Source organism: Lates calcarifer, linkage group LG14 (genome assembly GCF_001640805.2).
Source record: "Lates calcarifer isolate ASB-BC8 linkage group LG14, TLL_Latcal_v3, whole genome shotgun sequence".
NCBI lineage: Eukaryota > Metazoa > Chordata > Actinopteri > Centropomidae > Lates > Lates calcarifer.
The window spans coordinates 11,354,126-11,373,642 of NC_066846.1; the positions used below are offsets into that span (position 1 = coordinate 11,354,126).

At 40.9% G+C, this 19,517-nt stretch overlaps 3 protein-coding genes across 3 annotated transcripts; 1 reads left to right on the forward strand and 2 right to left on the reverse strand.

Annotated features, from left to right (window-relative positions):
- Nucleotides 1-910: 910 nt before the first annotated feature.
- nop10 (NOP10 ribonucleoprotein homolog (yeast)) lies at nucleotides 911-2,231 on the reverse strand. The gene is made up of 2 exons (XM_018687741.2): nucleotides 2,020-2,231; nucleotides 911-1,283 (listed from the first exon to the last, which is right to left on the reverse strand). Exons 1-2 carry the CDS (start codon nucleotides 2,071-2,073, stop codon nucleotides 1,143-1,145), a joined length of 195 nt encoding a protein of 64 aa, XP_018543257.1. The 5' UTR covers nucleotides 2,074-2,231; the 3' UTR covers nucleotides 911-1,142.
- A 545-nt stretch (nucleotides 2,232-2,776) lies between these two features.
- LOC108890747 (uncharacterized) lies at nucleotides 2,777-9,382 on the forward strand. The gene is made up of 10 exons (XM_018687737.2): nucleotides 2,777-2,842; nucleotides 3,638-4,227; nucleotides 4,309-4,412; nucleotides 4,765-4,928; nucleotides 5,100-5,231; nucleotides 5,462-5,566; nucleotides 5,720-5,779; nucleotides 6,042-6,131; nucleotides 6,493-6,588; nucleotides 6,994-9,382. The coding sequence occupies exons 2-10, from the start codon at nucleotides 3,707-3,709 to the stop codon at nucleotides 7,792-7,794; spliced, it is 2,073 nt and encodes a 690-aa protein (XP_018543253.1). The 5' UTR covers nucleotides 2,777-2,842; nucleotides 3,638-3,706; the 3' UTR covers nucleotides 7,795-9,382.
- Nucleotides 9,383-9,510: 128 nt separating this feature from the next.
- Nucleotides 9,511-19,101, reverse strand: lpcat4 (lysophosphatidylcholine acyltransferase 4). The gene is given in 15 exon segments (XM_018687738.2): nucleotides 9,511-10,263; nucleotides 11,286-11,421; nucleotides 11,639-11,731; nucleotides 12,676-12,705; nucleotides 12,707-12,833; nucleotides 12,963-13,088; nucleotides 13,698-13,780; nucleotides 14,132-14,186; nucleotides 14,807-14,841; nucleotides 15,494-15,552; nucleotides 15,865-15,925; nucleotides 16,458-16,570; nucleotides 17,315-17,678; nucleotides 18,543-18,651; nucleotides 19,019-19,101. Coding segments are annotated over 14 exon segments (1,536 nt in total). The 5' UTR covers nucleotides 18,633-18,651; nucleotides 19,019-19,101; the 3' UTR covers nucleotides 9,511-10,099.
- Nucleotides 19,102-19,517: the final 416 nt, after the last annotated feature.

Here is a 19,517-nt window from a genome sequence, read left to right on the forward strand (position 1 = left end):
CTATGAAGTTAAAGTGGGCTAATGTGTCAAAATAGAGATAATAACCAGTGGTACAGTTACTCATCAACTGTTCTTCAGCACAAATTTGAGGTATGTTCTCTCAATGACATTCACCTGCCAGCTGTAGTTATTGGCTACTTTTCAGATTAAGATTTTACATTTTAAAAATGTATGTTGAGCTCATAAAATAAAATACGGTGTTTAGATTTACAGCCATGGTCCCTAACCATTTTTGTGTACAAAAAGCAGTGTGTAGCTGGGTTGCATTTGCATTTCCAGAGACTTAAATCACTGGGCTTGCCTACTTAACTGTATAAAACAGTTACAACTCTTCTCCACCAGCTACAGCAGTAAAATGCTGTTACTTAAGTGGAGTTTTCAATGTCATATTTGTACTGGAAGTATCTTTAGGTTGTTGTTTTATATTACAACAGAACTTAGCTGGGTAGATGTATAAAAACTTCTGGTGTTTGTCTGTTCCTTGTAGTTTTTACACACGTTTCATCCTGTAGGATCTTTAGCAACACTGGTTTATAAAATGACCTTCTACAAAGTGTATTCTGAGCAGGAAGACTGCTGCATTCCTAAAAATAATGATTCAAAGCTGTATTCAAACACAGAAATGATGCCTCATTACTCTTCTTCCAAAGATATTCTCTTGCTTGTTGTTTTGATGATGATACTGCAGATTGATATCTGACTCATTACTGAATCTCCATGTGATGATCTGGTGGCCGTGAAAGCCTGAGCATGTGACTTAAATGATTTCAGACTCATTAGGCCATTCAGTGACCCATCATGCTCTCTGTGGAGGCATTTCCATTTGTTATGTTTCTCCACTCGTGTTTTATTCTTTAATCTGTTTCCTCCTCTGGAGTTTACACACACAAAGACAAAAGAATACAGTCCATCAACCTTCACCTGAACGTTTATTCAGAGTGAAAACAAAAGAACAAAAATCAATGTCAACAGATTACAGCAAATAAAAAAGATCCTTAACATCAACGACAGCTGATATCCAGAGCATGAACAGTCCCTCCAGTCTGGGCCAGTAGTTTCCTTGGTCTTTGCTTTGCAGTCCCATGTTCACCTTCATTCATCTCTCTCTTTCCTCCCTCTCTCTCTTTCTCTCTCTCTCTCTCTCACAGGACAGGTCTGGGCTGCTGGGTGAGGAGAATGCCAAAGCGTTTCTTCACCATCACCCGATGTCGGGAGAACTTGTCGTCTGGGGAGAAGCGGGCCGGGTGAGCTGAGCTGGTGGGCTGCCCGTCAGGATTCACCTTCTGTTGGCGGCAAAGAAGGAAAGAAAAAGCACAAAGAATTACTTGTTTAATCGCTGACTTTTCCTTTCTAAGTTGCTTCTTTTGAATATTACTGGAAGGTTAAAGACGCAAAATTACTCAGAAGTGTCAGAAATAAAGCAAAGATGAGAGAAAAATAAACAATTGTTGCAAAAATATGGTATATTTTTCTTCTTTCACATCCTGTTAATCATCTGACAACTCTGCAGATTAATCCATGCCACTGAACTAGAGCAGGTATTTTACTTTTTTTAGCTTTAAAAATGACTAAAACAAATACCTGAGAATGAGGAAAAAAGAATTTTCTGTATCGTTAAAAATGATGTAATATGAGGGCACAAAAACTTGGATTCTGGTAGCTTGAGGCGGATGTTAAATGTTTTTGGATATCTGATTAACTAAACTACTTGCTACAAATTGACTGATTGATTATATGTTATTGACAAAACTCCAGCAGCTCCAGTGATCTGATTCTTCCATTCAGTAATGATTTCCAGCCTCATATCACCTGTGATAAGACTTCAGCTGCATGTCTTCCTCCGTCACTTTTAACTGAGTTAATTTCATATATCAATATTTTTCATAATATTTATGCGTCAGTGTTGCCACGATGCGAAATAAAACTCAAAGTGTTCAAATAATTCTCTGTCTATGAGCCAAGGAAAAATACATTTACACAGAATAACGCAACATGTGTAGGATGTAAACACAACGTTACCTTCAGAGTGTAGACTCTGTCTCCGTTCTCGTTGAGATAAAACTGCAGAAACATGGCGACGAAAACTTGTCTTGTAGCTTCAGAAAAATGAAAAAATATCGATATTGGTTGATTTTTATCGAAAAAACTCAACGTTTGCAAGTTTTTTCCGTCCAATTCCACGTGTGGTGAAGTCCCTCGTCACCCGGATAACAGAGCGGATATCCGGTTCAGAATTCAGAGCGCTCGGCATGCTGGGAAATAGAGTTTAATAATGTAAAACTTACCTCCCCGTTCCCCACCTTCTCCAATTACCATCAGAGAGAAATGAAAAAGCTTTTGAGCTTGAAAGTTCACCCTTAGCGTTGGAAATTGTAACTTTTACCTTAAGATCCACTTTACAGATTTCTACTGGAGCTTTCAGCCGCATCGCATGGGCTTCATCAGCAGATGGCTTATATGCTAAACTGTTCAAGGAGATGGTTCAGTTTTAAGTATGGTGCTTTTCATGTATGAATATAAAAATTAAGGTAAGTAAAGTTTAGTTAAATGTAAGTTTTATTTCAACTATTACAGAAAACAATTAGAAATATTAAATAAAATTTGTATCAACATGACTTGTGTTTTTTTGTGTACAATTGTGTGTGGTTTTTTTTTTCTTTTTACTATTTAGATATTATGTGTTGACCTCAGTGAGCCTTTATGAAGTTTGGAATGTTCATATGCTGAGAATCAGAAATAAACAAAATCAACCTGAATTTATGTTTATTTTTAAACATACAGATACAAACTGATGAACACAGTTTCACAACACTGGTCGAAGACATCATCTCCCACAAGAGAGGTAAATCTGATGAACTCTATGAACGATACGTGATGTGAATTATTTGCTGTTTACATTGTTTTCATAGATAAAACTGCAGTTACAGGTAAAAGTGCTTTGTACTTTGATTTAGCCGTCTTGAATGTGTTGAAATAAGTGTTACTGACTACATGAGTCTCCTGTGTTTTAATCACTCATGCAGTTGAAATGCACAAGTAAAGTTATAGTTTGATGAAGGTGATTGATTCAGTTATTAATTTTTAAAAAAGTGTAAATCAAGAAACATGGTGAATACTGCTTAATTAAGAGAAAATATCACAAAATAATATATGTTGTTATGTATTGTAACTTACAGTATGAGCAAATAAATTTGATTTAATTCTTCAAATAATGCACGGTAAGTGAAAGTCTAACTTTGACCTTGGAATTAACAAAACAATCCCAACAAGTGTCTTTTTCTTGAGTTTTCAATCAGCATTTTTCACCAGTTTGTATAATAACATGGAGATGGATCTGTTAAAGTGAAAGCTCTCACCCATGGATGAAATCACAGAAGCTACAGAGGCTGTTTAATGAACAGTGTAATTTATTATATCCCAGAGAAAAACCAACACATGTAGGTGCAAATTTATTTTAATTAAATTGAATATATTTTTCCAAACAAAAATCAATAAATATTTAAACAAAAATAAATACATGCACATTTGAAATGATCTTCAATGTGAGTTTTTCACATGCTGAGAAACTGCTCATATTTATTACAAATACTGATATTCACCATCCTGATATTTCCACAACCTCACTTTCCTTTGACAGCTACAAACCGAGAGAGATAAAGGGATTGGTTGATCACAGTTTTGTCCGTCACAGCATCATCAGGTGAGGATGGATGAAGCGACACCTTTGAAACCTCCCACAGTTGCAGAAATGCTCCACAGGAGGGCGAACGCCGGTCAAAACACAGACACGCCATCTTCCACACAAAGGGAATCAAACCCGAACCAGCAACAGCCACAACATCACCTCCCGCCCGTGATGGCGAACCCCACCCAGCCCCAGACGCAGGCTCATCAGAATCCCCTCAACATAAACCTCCTGCCAGGTGTTCACCCTCCTCCGCTCAGCTTCCAGACGCTCTCAACAGCCGCCGGGTTCCAGCCTGAGTTCAGGCCACTACGGCTCCCAGGGTTCATGCTGACCCCCTGCTCCAATCAGGGGACCTGCTGGATGAACATGAGCTCTGTCCCCTCCACGCCCAGCTCCGTGTTTCTCCAGTGCACCTGTGCGATGGTCCCACACGGGCCATTTCTCCCCCCTCCTCCCTGCTTCCCCCTGCCTGATGTTCACCACAGCTGTTACCTCCGTCCACAGGCTGCACCCGTCCATCAGCCCTGCGCTCCGGGCCCGTAAGGAAGACACAGCAGACGACATAATATTGTTAGTAACTAAGGTCTGATTTTAATACTGTGATTAATGTCTGACTCCAGGTTAACAAGGGGGGCAGGAGAGCTGGTCAGCGAGCAGTTAAACGCATCGCCAAAGCCTGCAGCATCCGAGGAAGAGGAGCGTAACAAGGAGGCCGAGTCAGAAGGTCAGAGGTCAAGGATTTACTGTATATAAAAGGAAAGCAATGGTCCCAACTGAAATATCTCAACAACTACTGGATGCATTGCCTGTGAAATTTTGCACAAGCATCCATGACACCCAGAGGATGAATCTTTATTACTGTCATGAGCCTCTGACTCTTCCTCTAGCACCACCATGAGGTGCAGTTTTATGGTTTTGAGTTGAATTTCTTATATCTACTGGATAGATTTCCTTGTACTTTAGTACAGACATTCATGGTCCCCTGAGGATGAACAGTTATAACTTTGGTGATCCCTTGTGATCCCTGTTTTTTCATTTCCTTCTTTCTTATTTGCTTTCTCTGTCTTTCCTCACAGAAAAACAGCATAATGATAAGGACAAACTACAAGCGAACAACACAGACAATGAAACAACACAGTTCACGGTTTCTCCTGGATGTCTGCCCTTTCTGGACGAGCAGTCGCTGGCAAAACACACCTTAGAGGAATACATGACGATCATGGACTCCATCTGTCCCAACGTAAATAGCTTTGTGACGGAAACATCTAGAGAAATTCACACAAATATCACCCAAAAAGTCCCTTAAAATGATTAACATTTAAAAGTTTCATTATGGAACAAAACTCTACAATGTGCAAAGTAAAATGTAGGATTGTAAACTAAATATTCTGCTGTTTCTGACTTGACTCAGACCAATGAAAACATGGAGGTCAAAGAGAATGAGGAAAACAAGGATGGAGAAAGGGAGAACCAGGAGGCAGAAAATACATCTTTTCTCGAGTATCTGGACAAACTGAGCAGCGATGAGGACTTTGTCAGAAATGTAAGTTATCAGACGTTTGTTTTTGCTAACTTTCAGTTTTCATTAATCATCTCACAAATCGTCACATTTATCTTGTGATTCTAAAGCAGTGAGAACTAACACACTCAACGTATTATTGTCAGATATGACAACAACACATCAGTCACAGGGGAGAAACACTGAAATTTTGAATGTAGAATTTAGTAAAAAACAATCTTCTGTTCTGGTCTGTGCTTGTCTCCTTCTCTCAGGTGGAGTCAAACCTGGATATGGATTTCCTGAATCTCCTCTTGTCTGATGACCCAGAGCCACCTGACCTTCTCACATGGTTGCAGGCTGATCTAGGATTAGAACAAGTCAGTTTCAGTATTGGTGCTAATTTGACTATGAACATAAACAGTATTGTGCTGCTGTGTGCCAGTATGTGAGGGATAGCAAGTCACTGAGATGCAGCGTGCTGCATGTTTGTAAAATGGCCAATTGAGTAATTTTTCTTTTTGACTTTGCAGGAGCCACCAAATCAATTCTCTGTTGACTCCACCGTCAATCCTGTGACTGACACATTTCAGGTGTGTTTTCAGGCAGCTGTCCTTGTAATTATGCCTAATTGAAGAAGTAATGCCCCCCCCAAGTCCAGAGTCTCTGTATGAAGTAACTTAATATGATATGTCATTTTTGAAAGTCATATATGCCTTTAAAAGACAAAAAATAACCACAGAGAGATGCAAAACTGTCCCAAAGAAAGGCAAACAACCAAAAAGAAGCAGCAAATGACACAAAATATATACAAAATGACCATAAAGAGAGCTTGTGCCTGTCTTTTTCTCTCAGGTGGGGTGGACACTGAATAGAGATGACCTGGACCCCCTCCTTCCCTCTGAGTCCCTCAACTTTTTTGCACCAGAAGAACAAGGACAAAAGGTAACATGATAATGAGTATGGTAAATATTTTCTCAGTGTTCTTAGAGTCTTTACCAAGTAAAAGTATCAAGACAACAAGGCAGAAAATACTCAGTTACGAGTAAAAGTATTGCTTTTAAAGTCCTGCTCAGGTAGAGGTACAGAGGTATGGGTCAGGCCCCCAAAGGGTCACAAGATACAGCTTTAGGGGTCAAGAGGTGATAAATGGGATAATGAAGAAGAAAAGACAAAATTCTGCTCCACAAACTCTCTTACTGAGTTGCATTATGGGAGATGTAGGATACAGGGTTTTTAGCCTCTGCTGCTTCAAGTTTGACAGTATATTATCACTACAGTACCCTTTAACGTCTTTTTCTCTCAGCTGGGGTCGACGATGAGAACCAAGAACCTGGACTCCCCCATCTCTCCAGATCCAGGGCCCCTTGACTTTATTCCACTAAAAGAACTACAACAAGAGGTAGAACATGATAACAATGATACTTTTGTGGCTGTGGTTTGTCATGTATTAAGGTCAGCGATTAGGGGAAAAAATATTGGATTTTGAGGGGGAAAAAAAAAAAAAAAAAAAAAAGTACAGTACACATTTAAACACTGTAATAATAAGAATTAAGCTGTAAAAGATGTAGTGTTTTTTAAGAAAAAAGTTACATTTCTAGAAAAAGGTAAAAACAAATTGGAAAAAAAGACTGTTTGGAGAACAGAGAGTGTACTATGCTTGGATCAGATTAATTGGATTACATTTGCATTTTCCACAATGGATGGCTACTATTTTCACCTTTGAAAGATTGTGTTTGGGCTTTATTGGGTTGGAGGGTAAAGGTGGAGCCAGACTGACTGCCATCTTTTTCCTCTTGGTTTGCAGGCGTTTGAGGTGACCCTACAGGAACAATTACATCAACTGTCTGCTGACTCCAACAGCGATCCTGTAACTGACGAAACACCTGAGGTGACTGTACCTGTCGAGGAAAGAGCTCAGACACCTGTTTTGGATCTTCCTATGTCTCTTTTGGAGGCAACAGACCAAGATGCACTGGCAGCTTTACTTTTTGCAGATGACATTAGTCCATATGTGTCAGAAGATGCCTCAGTGTCTCTCTCAAACTTTGCAATGACTCAGTCAACTGAGTCGCCTCAGAGGATCCAGAGTGGAACTCTACCTGTGGATCCTCCTGCTTCAGAGTCCAACACAACCTCCAGTGTTGCAGGCCCTCGTGCCATTGCCAGAAATGATCCTGCACCTAGTTTCAGAACCGCTTCACTGACTGACAGTCCACCAGAGTCAGCTAGCCCTCCACCTCTGAGAGTCCTGGCCAGGAAAACACTTGGTTCAGCCCAGATAAGGGAGATTGAGCAACAATGTAGCCCCACAAACATAAACCCAAAGTCCACTTCTCTTAAAGATACACCCCACCCAACCAAAGACGACCGTAATGATGCAATCCTTGTGCCAGATTCACATTCAGACTCCTGTGATGGCAACTCCTCAGGCTTGGTGCCTGAAAAACAGATGTCAGAGGCACCAAAAGGACTGCAAGTTTCTCAAGAATTAGTGTCACCTAGTATTGTCTCTGAAATCCGGACAAGAGAGGGGCGTGACATCAAGAAAACAGAAGTGACGAAAAAGAAAACCGCTACAAAAGCAGGAGGAAGAGGGGGTGACTGAAATGAGTTTTGAAAAGATGGAAGAGAATAAAGAGAGTGACACCAAACTCACTGACAAAATCAGACGTAGTCAGAGGCTGTCGGATCAAAATGAAAAAGAGAAAGTAGGAGTCGATGGTGAATTCAAAACGGAAAGAGCAGAGGAGAGGAAACCAAATGAAAAGAGCATTAAGAAAACAGCTAAATTCACCCCAGAGAAGGACGGGGTAATTTATGAAAAACCGAGCAGACAGCCCTCAGGAGGGAGGCAATTATGTAAAAGAGAGGAGAGTAATTGTGAGGAGCGGAGCCAAGGAGCAAAAATAACACACACAGTCAAGCAATTAGAGGAAAAACATCAAAACCTCACAGAGGAGATAGAGAAACTCAAGGTGGAGGCAGAGGAACAGTGTGAGACTGATGACTCCAATTTCTACACCAAAATAGAGTTAGAAAACACCAAAACACCACAAAAGAAAAGCAAGAGGGACGAGGGGAGAGTTAAAAGACAAGAGGAACAGATTCAAACGTCCAGTTTTTTAAAGAGAAGAACTAGGAGATTAACTGCTGATGAAAAGGTGCAGCTGACTCCTCTTCCTGCTGCTAGAGACAGAAGGAAAGTCCAACTCTCTGAGATGGAGAGAAGTGGGATAAAGACCTCACCTCAAAGAGAAATGCAGGATGAACTAGAGGGAAATGTAGAGGAGGAGAGTGCAAACAAAGAGTCTGTGTCAAGTCCGGTTAAAAGAAGAAGAAATAGGGAGAGATGAGGAGGAGAGTGGTGAGAAAGCTAATGATGCAAATAAGGACAACAACAGTCCCGTCCTTCCACCTGTATTATCATCTCCGCAGAGTCCAAGAGTTCAGACAGATACTCCACTGACAAAAGACATGATTAAGGTTGACCAAGGCGGCCAGGAAGCTCCAGGGGAAGCACTGCTGAATGAGAGACATGAGCTTAAGCTTCCTGTCTCCAGCCCCGAGTCACCATCTGTGAAAACCTCTGAGGAAAATCCAACATTACCCCTGGTTCTGCAGACAGAGAATACCACAGGGATTCACCAAGGACATGAGGGCCGAGGCAACATGTCGCTCGTCTAGTCCCAGACCAAGTCCACTCCAGACTACCGATGTGAAAAGTGAGGGGGAGGAGGAGCAGCCAAGCCTTCCGCTGAGTCCGATGAAAAGACATCGGCAGGAATGTGGGGCTTCTGAGGAGACGGAGAGGAGGGTGAATGAGACCGAAAAGCAGGGGATTGAAGCGGAAATCCTCAAGAGTCCAATGAAAAGGGCGAGGTGGAAGGAACAAGGCAGAGGTAAACTCCAGGAGAGCTGAAGAGCAGGAGCAAACACAGATGGATAACGGCGACGAGAGGTCCACAAGCAAGGATGAAACATTTGCTGTTCGTACGCCGAACACAAGGAGTAAAACAAGGGCTGAAATCATTTCAGATCCATCAAAGTTGACTGGACAAGAAAGTGAAAAAAATCCAAGCAAGACTCCCTCAAAAGAAGAGAGCGGTGCAATGAAAACCAGATCTCAGAGTCTCGGGGGAATCCAGGTCTCACGTTTTCCTTGTAAGAGACAGACACTTTCTGCAAAGTTACCTACAAAGTATAAAGACTTCACCTCGAACAAACCAAAGCTGATGGGACAGAAACGACAGCTGAACAGAGAGAAAGGAAAAGCAAAGACACAAAAAAGACATTTAAATTAAATGTGATAAATCCAGAAATGTCAACAAAAACAATTCAGTTTAATTAAATGTCAAATATAAACAATATTCACAAAAAAATGTAAAACATAAAATAAACTTTGATGCACTGAGTGTTTAGTTTCTTTTTGCACCTTTAAAATGTCCCTTTAAAAAACATTTAATATACGTAAGAGAGAAAATTCTATAAATAAAACATTTTATGGCTTCAAATGACAGACTAATGGAGTCCTTTAACAGCATCTGGAACAACATGTGAACAAGATTTCTTGAGGGTAAGAGGCACACTGGTAAACATACACACACACACCTTCAAACATACAAGGACCTGGCCTCAAAAATACAGACACACACTTCAAGAAGCAGCGGTGGCATCATAATTGAAGTCTTTTTTTTTTTTTTTTTTTGGCCGTCCAGTGTCGGCATGACTGACACGAGGATAAAAAAATACATCCATGCGTCCACACTCATACTATGAGACAAAACGTTAAAAATACAATCCGGTGTCAACGGTTATTCTGGTTCAAACAGTCCTGTGTCTGCGCTCGAAGCACAAACTCGACCGAACGTCCTGCAAAAACACGGAGGAATCCTCATTCAAACTTTTTATTGTCAGTGGATTGGTTCGTTGCCGTTGTGCATGTTTCCGTTGTTGTTCACAGCCTTCCCATTGGCCATCGGCGTGAACGGCAGAGAGCCCGCCTCCTCCGGCTGCAGGTACTCGTTCACCACTCTCTGATAGGTCGGGTGGGTCGTCAGCACTCGCAGCAGATTTTCTGGGAGGAAACAAAGCAGATGTCCATGAAGGTTTTAAAGTGTTTTGGCACTTAAATATCAGCTGATGAAACACAAACACCTTTCTGCCTCATCAAGTAACTAAATCACCTAAATGTATAAACTTTCACACTAACTTATGAAGCTGTAACACACTTTTAGTTGACATAAAGTAATAACTTCTCACAGCAGAGAGGAATACTAAAAATAATTGACAAGTGACAGCTTATCAGGCAACAAACAAACATTTAGCAGAAACCTTACACAAGTTTCTGTCAGTTTGGTATCAGATTTTTTTCCACAGACGCTTGTAAACATAATATTTGATGGTTTCTGAGTAACCTATAAAAAATACAAATGAAATCTATAAAGGAAACACATGCGCACAGTGCTTGTAGTTTGTCACCAGAGAGCAAGCAGCAGTTTTACCTCATTACTATGCATACTGATGCAGCGAGGCACACCAAAATCTAATCACATCATCTACTCCATATGGAGCACCGGTGCTGTTAAGTCTGAAGTTTCTAATGCATACTGTTCTTGAGTCAGCACCAAAAATATTTTTCCTACTAATTAAATAAATTAGCTGATTAATTAGCTGTTTTCATACAGACATGTTTGTCTTTGCATGCTACATAGCTGGATGTCAACTTTGTGTTAAGGATTAAAGGCAATCTCTGAGAAAGCAGAGTTCCCTCATTAAAACGCAAATGATGCAGCGAGACTCCAAAATCTAATCAGATCATTTACTCTGAGTATATGAAGCTTCTGCTACGCATCTTATTCAGTTACGCAGATGTAACATAATATCCTGTCTACCATGAACCAGGAGGTAAGAGGTGATTATTCTGAATGTGTCTGAAATCACTCCCTCGTTCACCACGCTCTATGTAATTAGTTGTGAGCAGTAAATTGGGGTTTCTGACAGTCTTTGTGTCCAGAAATATGTAAATGAGAGCTGTCTGATCTCACGCCATAATCATTGTGATGTGGAAAATGTAAGTCATTATTCAGAGACCCTCACCTTCAGTGAGCTCGCCTTGACTGGAGGCCTCCCTGAACAGCTCAGCAGTGCTGTGCTGGGGAACACCCAGCAGCGCCCCCATGAGGTCTGACAACTCCTCTGCACTCAGACTGCCTCTGCCCTCCCTGTCAAACAGCTGTAAAAGACAACACATACACACAAATAAACAGGAGGTTAAATTAAGTACACTTAAGCAGTGAAGTCAGTTCTACAAGCTCAACAATCAAACAAAAATTTATCTCAAAAATATCATAAAAACAACAAAGATTTCTTGCTCAGGTCCTACAGAGCCTGAGAGTTTTAAAGGACAACAGATTACAGGTTACATTCATGATAAAAACAGCAGTACTTACAGTGAAAGCAGTGTGAAGTAGTGATTTGAAGCTGACAAATCCTGACAGGGCAGCAACACTCAAATAAAACTGTCTGATGTCCACAGTTTCATCCTGAAAAACACATAACAGTATCAGTTTACTGGTCAGAATTTCATTTGATATTTTTATTTTCATATTTTTCTTAAGCAGACGCCGAAACATACCTTTAGCACAAGTTTGGCATTAAACTATTTGGTAATGAATGAACTTAACTCAGTTAAAAAAGAACAGATATACAGTGATATGCTTGGCTGCTGTGCACAGCAGAGTTTGCTTCCAGGTTTTGCTGATTTTATAAAACTTTTGTCAGGATATTGAGGCTGTGCTGTTGAGTGTGTTTGTCCTTTTAAACATATCAAGCGCTTTGTTCGCTGTAAATAACATTTTGGGAAACTAATTTACAGAAAGGAATCTTTACAGAGGTTCATAAGAGCTTCTGGAAACCACATCTATCTGTGTCTTGTGTGATTACTGGCAGCAGAAAACCTGCTCTGTGTTAATGAGAGGTGCAGAGGCTTTAGAGTCATTTGGGAAAGAGATTTATTTTCATTATTAATCTGTTGATGATTTTTTCAATTAACTGATTGATCATTAATATTTAAAATAGTAGAAAATGCCTAAAACAAAGCTTCTTTTGTTGAACCAACCAACAATACTCACACGTAGAAGGCTGCATTTCAGTTTTGAAAACTATTAATTACCAAATCAGTTACGATTACTTTTCATCTCTAGAAACAGCGCAGCAAGTGTTTTTCACCAGATCTGACCACAGCTGATAAAAAGCCTCAGGTGAAAAACAAACATCTGCCTTGTGTATTTACTGGTAATGTCCCACAGCGTGCACTCTCACAGCAGCTGTAGCGAAGCCATAAAGCTCCAGAGGACATTTAGTGCTGTGCTGCACCGGTTAGAAATACACGTGTAAACAACACCAGTGACAAATGCCTCATTGGATGTTGTGTGAAGCTCAAGCAGTGAGTCGTGTCAGACACACCCACACAAAAACCTGCTTCTACCTTGGAGTAGAGGTCACAGATGGCGACGGCCTGTCTCTCTATCCGTCAGTCTGAGAACAGAGGCGAGCTCCTCTGCGCTGGCCTTTGACCCCTGAGCTCCTGACTGACACCTGTCAATCATTCGGTTCAGCGCTGCTTCCACCTCAGATGCCTCCAGGCTGAGAGAGGGTGAAGAGAGGAGACTTGATTCATCACATTCGTTAAAGCCGCAGACCATTTTCAGACAGATTCAGTAGTAAACGCAGGAATCAGACTGACAGCAAACACGAGTAAAGGTCCTCTCTTACCCGTTTCTGTGCAGCAGTGAGAGCGTTTCCCTGGCAGGAGACTCCAGTGGGAGAGAGAGACCGCCGAGTTTACTGACAGGAACTCTGCCCTCCATCACATAGTCTGTAGCTGGGACTCCGAGGGCCCTGAAACACAGCAGCAAAGAGGTTTATTAGGAGCAAATGAAGTGCGATGTTTGACTGATATGATGTCAAAAACATGGGACAAATATAGATCTGTTATGGACAACTGCTTCAAACAAAACTATTTACGTGAAAGCTCACATCCAGCTATTTCTTCATGAGGTTCTAAATAACAAATCAATGACATCCACAGATACTGAAGCTGTTAAAATCACAAGCTTTCTGTGGAAGCAAATTGATGTTCATTTGCTTGTATTTGATCCACGTCTGATGACACAGACAGCAACAGGTTTACTTTGTCCTCTCTGATTTGGACCAAAGAAAAGTATTCATGCATGCCACTGCAAATGTAAATAAAGAGACAGTGGACAACTATCAACAATAATCTTCTTTATCCATGAGTTAATGGACAGCATTTTAATCAAATTAATTGATTCCTCAACTTATTTCTTAAAGAAAAATGACAGCTTCTAAGCAGAGACGTGAATATGTTGACAAGCTTTTTTACAATGAAAATGGTCAGTTGCAGCTCTAGTCATTGTTGAATTGCACTTGTACCTGACATGATGTGCCACCTGACATAAGTCATAAAGTGTGTGAGTATGTTCTTACTTGGCCATGAGTTTCTGTACATTATCAGCGTACAGGTTGGGGTCATTCTTCTCTTCCTGGGAGGGGTTGTAAACTGGCAGGAACTGTCAGACAATAAAAAGCGACATTGTTCGGTTTCATGTTTAGGGCGGGACAGTGTGAAGTCACAAACATGGAGGCATTTCTATTTTTCATACGCGCAAAACTTGCTGAGCTGAGAAATACCAGCCTCTCCTGTTTGAAACACCTCTGAACACACCCACCATTACACATGAATGTGATCAGAAGTGTGGCTTTGCTGCACTTGTTACTACACCCAGCAGTGATATCTGACCTCACTGTGCACACGCCTGCATCTCTGCAGCATTTTCAGCAGTTGTTACATTTACTCTGTGAATACACATTTGACCTAAATGTGACAGGTTTCAAGGCTGGGATGAGTTCATTTGTCTTACCTCAACAGTCATGTTGGTGTAGAGCTGTGAAGTTGTGTGCCACAGTGTCTCAGTCCTAATGGAAAAGAGCAAATGTTATATTTCATGTGTGTTCATGCAGATGGATGCAAAAGGTGATTGTGTTCATCACAATGTACCCAAAACTGATCCCTGAACAGCAGCCAGTTTCAATTTATATATTCTCTTTCAATTACCTGACTAAAATGAATAAAACATGGAGTCAGGACCTGTGCACTAACATGTTTTCCCTTAATTTTACTTTTAAGTTTGAGTTTTCAACACTTGACAAAATCTCAGATGGTCTGTAAATTCATACTGACATTTATTTATTTACATATACTGTCCTTTTTCCCAGCACTAGATGCAAACATATATGTTATGCACAGTTCGATTTGTTTATTCATAAAGCCAGGGCACTTCCTGTAGACCTGCAGGAAATATAAACAGCTGGGTTCTTCACAGAATGTGCACAGGTTTAGTCACTACTACACCTGCTGGCATCAGAGTAAAACAGCTGAAATAAGATAGCTGAATAAAGTTCAATGTACTGGAGGCTCAGAGCTGACTCAACTTCCTGTCGATGTAGAAATCCAGTACTTTTACCAGAGCTTCATCAACAAAGGCCCAAACACTTTCACATGAACTTTCTTTGAGATGGAAAATAGAGGAACTCACCAGGTTGTTCCTTTGTAAGTCCAGCGAACAGTGTCCTGAGGAAGAGTCATAACAAGACTGTAATCAAACACAATACAACAAGGTACAAGAGCAAACAAAAGAAATATAACTATCCTTAGTAACAGACGAGGTGGAAATTTTTTAATTTTTTTTTATAACATGTAATTCCAGTGAAATTCCCCTCATAACACACCCTGACAGGAACCACTATGCAAACACTGGCCTGGACAAATATTACTGCTCGCTCAGAAACATAACTGCATCCAGATAGTAAGTACAGAGCTGTGTGCAGGCAGGGAAATGACCAGGAAGACATGACAGATACACATGAATAGAGCTGCCACAGAACAAAGCATCTCCTGTGTGTGCAGGCAGGTTGCTACTTTAAAAAGGACTGTGTGAATGTGTGTCTTAATCAAATCTGATCACACAAGATTCACTTGTGGTCTGATCCTGCTGTTTATATCATGTCAGTTTAATTTGTACCTTAATGAACTGTCTCGACTTATTTGGGAATTTAGTCCCTCTCTTAATAACTCGATAGTCAAAATTATTTTAATTTAATTTTTAAATCTAATAAACCGTCACATGACAAGTATCAACCTGTCATGTTTTATTTATGAGTTCTGACTGTTGCTGTAAACTATCAGATCAACCTGTCACCCCACCTCCAGTAACTTCACTCACCAGCTTGTTGGGGTAACGCAACAGAACAGGTTGGACTGGGACTCCGGCAAGGAACGCACCTGATGAGTGACAAAAATGAGTGTGTGGAATGAGAGAGGGGCAGAGCTGCAAAGGAGTGTCAGAGCCAGTCATCCAGTGCCAAAACAGTCATCTGCTACACCCTTTCTCCATGCCATTCATTCCTACATTATCTCTACAAAACAGCAGGTAAACCGTAGCATGTCAGGCTTCAGGACAAACCAGATCCTTCATTTTTACACTGGACAGGTGTGAAAAACACAACACCTGCCAGGAAACAGGCTTTAAAAAAACATAGTTCTTTATTTTTTTCTGTTGTTTTCATGTGTAGATTTCAGACTGTTAACACTCACCAGGCTTGAATTTGATGAGAGCGCGGCCGTTAGTCGTGGTTCCCTCTGGAAACATCAGCATCTAACAAAGAATTAAGAAACATGATTAATGAGTAAAGACTCCATCTTCTTCAGCAGGTGAATGTGCAGCCCTCTGACAGCATTAACAGCCTGTCACCTGCTGACCTGCAGTTACATTGGCAAGGATGCAATAAGAGGTTGCAAACTGTATCGTTCCCCTCATCTAGCAGATCAAGTTCCCATCTCAGAGACTTCATTTAATGTTGATGAGCTGTTTATTTGTTCTGAAGCCATAACGAGCAGTCAATCTGCCTTTAAAGTTATTCATTTATTTTTAATTTTGTTAATTGGTTACAAATTTAGTTTCTATAAGCAGTTCACTGTTGTTGTTTCTGTGACTGCTGTAATCACCCTACTGTAATTGTTGCAAAGCATGATTGGATAGTTTAGTAGTAATTGCCGTTTATGTAAACAAGACTCGAGCCAAGATGGAAGCAGATCATTTCCGTCTTTTTACTTTAATGAAACGCAGGTTATCTTTAGTCTGCAGAAGTCTGAAGAGCATCGAGTGACCAGTCATAAAAAGATCTCACCTGAGGCCAGTAGCCATTGGAGGTCAGCCTCTCTGTGAGCTGGGTGACTGCCTTCTTCCTCGACTCTGGATCCTTCCTGCTCACCAGCACCGACTGGTTGAACTCGAGCAAAGCTGAAACACAAACAAAACAAAAATCACACAAAAACAAAATTAGAACCAGAACCAACGGAGTAGTCCAGAGCTAGACGGCCCCGAAAGCAGCACAGGAAGCACCAAGAGCAGATTACAAGCCAAAAGCCTCAGTCACTTGTTTATCTTTGGGCTTCCTTGCATACTTTTATTTTCCTCTCCACTCGTCTTTTCCAAATATTAATCTTGGCTGCCTGCCTAATAATAGTTGGACAACTTGGGGTGAGATTCCCCATCTGTGAGCACACTGCACTGTGCCTGCCAATTAAACCAAGTTTTCCAAAGGAGACTTTAAAAAAAATATTGGGAGAAATATAATATCACCCAGGCACTGACACTTGCAGAGTTAAACATGACAGCAAATGATTAAATCCTGCCTGATTGGAGCTGGCAAACGTCACCCTTTCCTCTGTCAGCCAGTGTTATTTTCTATTCCTTCTTTCTACAGTATCCTCCAGGTAATAATGCAGATACAAGGAATGGAAAGGGAAATGAGGAAAGATGAATCACAGCAGTGTGACTGACAACACTTGACACATGTCAAACAATCAACGTCATTTACACCTGTGTGTCCTCAACTACAAGAGGAGACTTAAAACAGCAGGTAAAAGAGCAGGTGAAGATGGCGGATACTGTGCACATCAAACCCTGCACAGTTCATGAGACTTAAACAATTAACTGATCATCAAAATTGTTGCTAATTGATTTTCTATCCCAGCTCCTCACCTCCTATGACCGGCAGGCTGGTGTTCTCCGACCGCGACACCACCGTCGCCAGCTGGGTCGGACACAGAACCAGCATGTCCAGGAAGCCGCTGTGGGGCGCCACCACCAGCACCGGCGCCTCCTTCAGGTCTGCCCTGCGACCTTTGACCTTCACCCACAGGAAGCCCAGGGAGAAGAAGACGGCCCGGCTCAGCAGCAAGATGATCGGGTGGAAGAGCCAGCGCCGCCAGCCCGTGACGGGACGAGCGCGCTCCTCCTCGGACAGGCCGGCCAGTCGTAGCCGGGCGAGAGGCCAGATGATGAGGAAGAAAAGGGCCGCCAGGGTGATGCGTAGAGGGAAGAGGATGCTGCCCAGGATGATGCCCTGAGGATAAAAACAATGTACAATCATCAAAAGGTCTGATAATCAATTCCTATGCATTTAACACTAAATGTGAAGGGATTTAATTCAGTTTGATTATTCTTATTAACATCATTAGACTGATTATGTTATGGTGTCCAACCCTCCTGATGTGTGTCAGAGTTATGTAACTCTGTGGTATGCACTTATCATCCGTCATGCCTGAAACATTTACAGCCTGTCTGTTTTGCTTAGGCACCACAGTCAGAATCAACTGTGAAAGACTCTTTGTTTTCTTATGGGACATTGCTGCAGTAATAAAAGCTGATACGATAAAATGGAAAACAGACATAAGACATGAATAAAAGATCTTAGAAGGGAACTTTATTGTGCTGATTAAACCCTTGATTAACCGTTTGGTCTATGAATGGTCAGAAAACAGGGGATAAAGCCTGATTTAATTTCAAGCATCTAAAAATGAAGTCTTCCCGTCTTACTTTGTTAGACCAACAGTCCATAACCCAAATATATTCAGTTAACAGGAGATATAAAACAGAGAAAGTCCCATCCACACATCTGTGGGTGGACTAATTGATTAATTGACTAAACAGTTTCAGCTCCACATACCACCCTTATCTCACAGGCTCTTAATGTCAACTACATCAGGAGCTGGGATTCAGAGGTCAAGTTTTCAGGTCAAATTCAGCTCCTGCCAGTCTAATTCATGACCAATTAGTTTCAGGTGGAGGTTAATTGAAGCCATTTAAGAGTTCATGTCACCTTTAACAGTCTGTTTGACTGAAAATGAATGCTAATTTAAATATTTAAAAAATCACTATTGGTCTCTCGTGAAAAATCAAATATGGAGAGTGTAATTTTGACCGTTACCCTGATCCTCTGCGCCCTTGTCAGCTTCACCTCGTGAGTGAACGGATGTGGATAGTCCTGCGTTGCTGAGTGACAGTCATACTTCTCCATGACGACGAGGCAAAACTGCCTAACAAGTTGAACAAAACAAAAAAATAGAAAGCTTAGCTAAATTAAACTCCCTTTAAAGTTACGAAAAAGTTCCACAAACTGTCGGCAAGAATAATTTTTTCTTGTGTGTTGACAGTGCCTCGCTTTTTTTGATAAACCGTTAAAGTGGCTCGCGCAGCCAAATTTAAAATAGACGTTAGCTAAAACAAACTGAAAACGGTTAAACGGTTGAACCAAACGCCGTCGACGGATACACGAATAAAAAACACAACAATAACACACTAAAAACAAACTTCTACAGCGTCTACCCTCCACATGGCGAAACACACACACACACACGCTGAGAGAAGAATACTCATCGTTTCTTTCTTGTAGCCTCTCCTCACCTGTCCCGCCCCTTCACAGTCTGGCAGCCCGGCCCACCGACCAGGCGAGTCAAACCGGCCCCTGAAACCGGCACCGATTTGACGAGGCGAATTGCTCCATGTGTGGAAGGCTTTTAAATACATGAAAAATTATACGTTTATGTTCATTCTGATTTTGATACTACAGACAAAATATAAATAAAAGTGAAATATATGTGATAGTTAAGTCAATATTTTGGGATATTAGCAAAAAATACGAGACAATATCTTTAAAAGTAGACATTCACCCTTTCCATTGTCTAACTTATTATTATTTTTATTATTATTATTTTTACTTTGACTTAAAACGCCAGCATTATGATTTAATTTGTCATTAGTTTCACTTTAAATTTTGAATTTAAAACAGTAATTTTTGACCCATTTTGTGTTGGGATTTTTATTTGCACACACACAGAGAAAAACAACTGAACTAGGACAAATCTAAGTAAAGTGAAGTTAACAATAACTTGAAACATGTTTG

Bases quoted from the DNA above. Each gene is read 5' to 3' on its own strand.
- nop10 (XM_018687741.2), bottom strand. From the start codon at position 2,073: ATGTTTCTGCAGTTTTATCTCAACGAGAACGGAGACAGAGTCTACACT. The intron at 1,284-2,019 runs GTAACGTTGTGT...TGCCGCCAACAG, and splicing joins ACAGAGTCTACACTCTGAAG to AAGGTGAATCCTGACGGGCA.
- LOC108890747 (XM_018687737.2), top strand. From the start codon at position 3,707: ATGGATGAAGCGACACCTTTGAAACCTCCCACAGTTGCAGAAATGCTC. The intron at 5,567-5,719 runs GTCAGTTTCAGT...TTGACTTTGCAG, and splicing joins CTGATCTAGGATTAGAACAA to GAGCCACCAAATCAATTCTC. The intron at 5,780-6,041 runs GTGTGTTTTCAG...TTTTTCTCTCAG, and splicing joins CTGTGACTGACACATTTCAG to GTGGGGTGGACACTGAATAG.